General features: G+C 39.0%; 1 protein-coding gene across 4 annotated transcripts in view; it reads right to left on the reverse strand.

The window, feature by feature from the left end:
- The window catches only part of CEP170B (centrosomal protein 170B), a 160,564-nt gene that overhangs the window by 58,705 nt on the left and 95,859 nt on the right, over positions 1-6,000 (reverse strand). For 3 of the 4 annotated variants that reach the window (XM_077464498.1, XM_077464497.1, XM_077464496.1), the window contains exons 11-12: positions 4,511-4,649; positions 867-2,594 (exon numbers count right to left, since the gene is read on the reverse strand). In XM_077464498.1, coding sequence (XP_077320624.1) covers positions 867-2,594; positions 4,511-4,649 — 1,867 coding nt within the window. The remainder of the gene's footprint in view (positions 1-866; positions 2,595-4,510; positions 4,650-6,000) is intronic. The other variant, XM_077464499.1, reaches the window with a different exon arrangement.

The raw sequence follows: 6,000 nt of genomic DNA on the forward strand, positions 1-6,000 counted from the left end.
AAAATTCGCTTTGCTATACAAGAGTTTTGGATTAAAAGCATGTTTCCAGAATGAATTATGCTCGCAATCCAAGGTTTTACTGTAGTTTCTTCCATTCCTGTTGTCTGTGAAAGCAGGAAGCGCAGGGAACTCTCCCCAATGAGACACAAATGGCAAAGCAAAGAAAAACAATAAAAAAAAAAAAAGCAAAAACACCAAGGGTTTAAACCTTTCCCACGCCATCCAAAACTGGAAAAAAAATGGGGGGCCTGTATAAAAATCTCTTGGCCTGCATTTGACTTGCATCAAGCAGGTTTTGTACTATCATTGACTTGTATGGGGATGCAAAACCTGTTTGAGGTGAATAAAAGCCCATCAATAAAAGGTCTTTAATCTGACTTCAGTTAAAAAAACAACCACTTTTACATACAATACAATGAGAAATTGAATATAAAAAAAGCACAAAAACAAAAACAAAAAACAAAAACAAAATTCATATATTCATATATAGGCTGAATATGTGGTGCACTTAATCTATTAATCACACTAAATTATGGGAATAAAATAGATTGCCAAGGATTGTAGGTGATATAGCAAATATTAAAAGGAGTGGCATGGGAAATCCAGTTTTAAGAGGATTACATTTGTCTGTGATCATCATCATATAATGTTTTCTTCAATCCTTGTAAGACCAGGAATTGTAGATCAAATAATTTTCCAGTTTGGCCATGGATAAAAAAAAATTAAAAATAAAAAAAAATTTATATAATTTATTTATTTATTATATCAGAATCTATTAAAAAAAAAAAAAAAACACACCAAATGGGCTCAGTGACTGAGTCACATTTAGCAATGTAAAACAAAGCCATAACAGTGGTAAAACTTACCGGATGTGGAAGAGTACTTGACACTACCTGATCGTGCTCTCGTTAAAGGTTGTTTGGGTACAGGTGCTACAGGTTTCTTAATGGGTTGTTTGACCTCTGCCATAGCAGGTTTACGACTTGTATAACTCTGGTCTGCACTGCGTCCTGAAAAGCCTGTCCTTGAAGAAGAAACTTCAGAGTCACTTGGAACATTGAAGGAACCAGTCCGCTTCCTTGGCATTGCCAGGTAATCAAGCCTGGAAAGTTTTTTGGATTCAGAAGAGCTTTTGGCAGAGGAAGAGTTTGCTGAAGATACATCTGGACTGTTCAACCTTTCAGCATCGGCACTTTCATTATCAGAAGCTTCACCTAATCGGGCCCGCCGTAACTTAGAAGCCCGTGTAGGCCTGGGAGTTGATAAGCTATTTGACCTGGTGAGTGCCTGCTGAACCTTTTGTGCATTTGCTGAAATTCTGTTTGTATCTTCCTTGGATGACTGAGCATAAGGTCTCCTCCTTGAGAGATTCCTTGATGAAGAATGTTCATAGTCTGAAGATACAGTATCAGTTGGTATATAAGGAAGACTGGAGCTTCGTTCTTCATCTGTAAAATCAAGTGAACCACGGGGTCCGGTGCTGCGCTTCATTTCAAATCGCTTGGTGGCATCTCTCCTGCTCCCTGTATCAGCAGCACCAGTCTTCCGTTTTTCAGAAAGTCTCTCCCGAGCAGTGGGTTGGCTGTAATGATCTTGTTTAGAAGAAGCAGAAGAGGACTTTTCCTTATGAACGCCTACAACTCTATTTTTTGGAGGATGAATTGGCACGTTCTGATCGCTAACCAAACTGACAGTGCTGGCAGTATCCACGTCAGAATCTCCAGATAAGGAATCATCTGGTGGGCACTGAACACTGTCAATGCCCTCGAGGTGATTTTGGGAAAAAAGTTTGGCTTCTAGAGCCGCCAAAGCAGTCTCCGTCTCCTTGAGAATTAGGCGGGTCTCTATGCTGTAGTCAGTGGGGGGCTTTGTAACAGTGAGATCTTTCAGCAAGGGATGGGTTGAGATTTGCGGAAGCTTATTGGGGGATATATTACTGCTGGATTTCTCTTTGGTAAAGCTTTCCTGTCGGACAAATGAAACCGATTCTTCCGGAGATCCATCATCTTTCTTCAGCAGCTGGTTAGCTGTTCTTCCAGCATTCATGAGCTCTGGTGGTTGCTGCTGGTTACCCTTTAGTTTCACTTGGACTTCATGACCTTTATATTCTTTGGGCATGTCTACAACAGGTAACGCAGCATTTGCATGTGGTAAACTTCCTATTTCGTTATCACTACCTACATAAAAGGAAGTAGATTTCAATTCAGTAGCTGCTTTACTTGTTCTCTGAACACTTTGTTCATGACTACCAAAATCATCTCTCCTCCAAACAGTTCTAGATGCATTAGGTGATGGATTAGACTTTCTACTAGATAAAACACCATCATCAGATTTACTAGCATCACTTAGGCTATCTGGATCCAAATCTTCCTGTATGTTCAATAAACTGTTTTGCTCTGCTGGAGCAGTTTTCTTATCACCGTGTACTGCAATCTTTTGGGGAACTTCGGAACTGGACTCTGTCCGTACCAAAATAATAGGTGTGGAACTTTCAGATTTGTCGTTGGGAGGGAGCTGAGGAAGGAGTCTCCTTGTCCTTGAGGGGAACGAGGTGTCTCCATCACCAAGGATTTCTGCAAGGTCAGTATTATGACCTACAAAACAATGAACAGCTTATAAGAACAAACTGTACATTTAAAGTTAACGGATGCAAATGATACAATACTTCTGAGGAATAATGCGTAGAAGCCTTTTCTCTTTGCTTCCTGTGGCCAAATGAAGCAGCAGAGGGTTGAAGGGAAGGTAAATTGCTGGTGGAGCCGCCATTAAAGTAAACCTAATGCTTTGGTCAGAATGAGCAAAGAAAGGTTCAGTTTAAGCCCTAACCTGATACAAACCGAACTTCTAATACTAAGCTCTAACCCTGTGCCCTACACTTACCCTTGGTTCACATCTGTACATTCTTTTGCATTTTTTGCATTTTGCAGAAACGCACTACAGTCCATTTAACATGGCTTTCTATGTTTCTAGTTGACATCTGTGTGTTTTGAACCAGTGCGTTTTTTGGAAAGGGTTCAAGACTTTTTCCTGCAACAGATGTGTTTTTGCATGTAATAGACTTCAATGGACCTGCACCAAAAACACAAGTGTTGGTTTTTTTTTATGCATTTTTTTGGGCTAATAGGAAAGTATGATAGTTCTGTTCATGTAGTGCGACTTAGGTTCCCGAGTGTAAAGTCACACCAAAGTAGCATCAAATTCACATTAAAGTAGTGCAGGAAGCTTTATGTGCCCAAAGTCTCGCGTTAGGGTTAAGGAGTAGGGTTACGGTCAAAATGTTAGGGTTTTGATAAGAAAATAATAATTTAGGGTTAGCAGTAATTGTTAGGGTTAGTGGCAATTCTTAGGGTTAGAATGTTCAACATAAAAATTACAGTTAACCCTAAGATTTGACCCTAGCCTTAGCCTTCAACCCTAACTCTTAAAAGAGGAAGTAAAGTCTTCCTTTTTAATAGTACCTACAGGTAAGCCTATAATAAGGCTTACCTGAAGGTACTGTAAATTATCTCCAAAACTTGCACCATTTTGGAACTATTTACTATATACGCCGACGTCAACAGCGCATGCGCTCTGAAGAAACGGCCGACCGTGTTGTTTAGTCAGGGCCTTGTGTTGTGAGCGCATGCGCAGGAGTGACGTCATCGCGGCTCCAGTGCCCGAGAAACCCAGAAGAAACACCGGGGAAGATGTTGGCCGTCTTGGGTGCGGATGCCGCTGAGAGAGCCTTGGTCTAAAGGTACGCATTTCAAAATGAGCTAGTATGCGATGCAAAATAGCTCATTATGTCTGTCTTACAGTTTTTTTTATTAATAGGGTTTATAACCTCTTTAACCCCAACATGCGACTTTGGACAAATAAAGGCTCATGTGCTACTTGATTCTCTCAAATTTGATGCTATTCAAGTGCCAGAGAGTGTAAAGTTGCATCAAAGTCACACTATATGAACAGAACTGTCATACTTTCCTACTAGCCCCAAAAAATGCAAAACGCATCAAAAACGCACCAAGAGAATGCATCAACCCCAACCTGAATACATGTGAACCTAGCCTTTCTCCCATCCCCTAAAGGTTACCTAAGACCTAACCCCCTGACCCCAACCATAACCTACTCCCTAACCGAATTCCTGATAATAAACTAAACCTCCTGCAGAATATGTACCTTATTCTGAGCCGGAAACCATAATACCTAAACCTAACAATACTATAATAAAAACTAACAGGGTTGATCTGCCAGCACTGAAATGAGTAAAGTGGTAGAGGTTCTAAGATAGAGTGTTTGCAGAAAAGAAGAGGTGACAGCCTTGATGCAACACAAGAACTTCTCTTTCATCGTGGTTACAAAAACAAAACATTTTATTCAGAAAGAGAGAATGATTTTGTCTAGTAGGACGTCTAGTTCAAAACCCCAACAAGCATCTGCCAATGTCGCTATTGGCTTCCAACTGATATAAGCCTCAATCTTAGCCAGATCTTTTTTTACACTTTTACTATGAAATATTAATTATATTTACCATTATCTACAGTTAATTCCAGTCGTTGGCTTTCTAAAGGAGAAGTTGGAGAAGCATCGGGGTAGCTGTCGGCAAGGCTCGCCCATCGTGAAACCCATTTCTGTCCACTTTTGGCATTAGACCCAGATGATTTTGCAGGCTGCAGAAAACAAAACGATAAATGTTGGCATGTATGATGGGGAAATTTCAGATTTCCTTATAAATATTGCGCCTCTCTAATGAATTCAATACCTCCAAATCTTGTTTAAGAGGCCAAATAAGAACATAAGTATGGCTTTACCTTAGCTGACTTCATACCAAGGGAATGTTATTGTTGACTGACCAAGATATGAGCCAATTTTATTCTTTATGATTGGCCATTTCCTTACATTCAAGTCCTATATTACCACAGTGAAAACGTATAAGATCTCACTCTCATATCAGAGTTTGCAATCATGCATGTGTCTGATCACCTGTGTGCCACACCGTATGAAAAGCAGATAGGACTCCGTGGCGGAAACAGCATCTTAAGTTAAAGTGTCAGTATACCCAGGACCCTGCATTTACTATATCTGGTCTCCCATAAATGCAATTATTTTAGTAAATATCAACTGCTAAATACCTTTTCTCATTAGCAGTAAATAGCAGCCTTGTGACTTCCATCAGTGTCCAGCCAAGCACTGATTAAAGCTTGTAGGAGGAGTTTTCCGACTGTCCTATGAGACTGCAAGACCCCTGACCCTCTGGACAGTGCCGATTGGCCCTGTGCTTGATCACATGCATCCTCCCAAGAAAATAAAAAACCTCTCTAGCAATACACGCCAAACTGAGCATGTGCAGCCTGACTCCATAGACTGTGTTATCAGGAAATCATTAGGGGACAGTGGAATGAGGGGAGGATCAGAGAAGCCAGGATCAAACAGGCTTTTTACACAATACACAATGATTTTTTACTTTTATTCTTTTAAACAGAAATCGTTTTATTAAATGTTAGCACAGGTAGTACAAATAGCACACAAGAGTAGTGACTAATTTTTACTGTAATGGGTTTAGTAAAACAAATTATTCTTATTCTATTTTCTATTATCATCTGTATCTTGCATTACTCTTATTAAATGTTCAAATGTTATACTTATAAGTATAAGTATTTGTTTGATCTCTTTTTTGGCACATATCGAATGCAACCCCAAAAACAAAAACTACCACGTGACCGTGACAAAATAATATATCACCTTGGAAATCTATCTTACATGTGCGATTACTTTATAATAATCTTTATTAGTATGATTACTTGTAAATTTACTTTTCAAGGACCAATATGCATTAAAACAGATCATTTCCATAAATTAGTAAACATTTTGAATAATGTTCATAAGTAAATATGTACATATTTTAGATTATTCAAACAAAATACCTAATCTCTAAAATCTAAAAAATCATGTCTTGTAATTTCAAAGTCATTCTTAGTAATTTGACATCAGCTTACATTTCAATATTACTCTGTGATCCTG

The sequence above is a fragment of the Lithobates pipiens genome, unplaced genomic scaffold (assembly GCF_037356315.1).
Source record: "Lithobates pipiens isolate NorthernLeopardFrog02 unplaced genomic scaffold, aLitPip1_a1.2 Scaffold_30, whole genome shotgun sequence".
NCBI classification, from domain to species: Eukaryota; Metazoa; Chordata; class Amphibia; order Anura; family Ranidae; genus Lithobates; species Lithobates pipiens.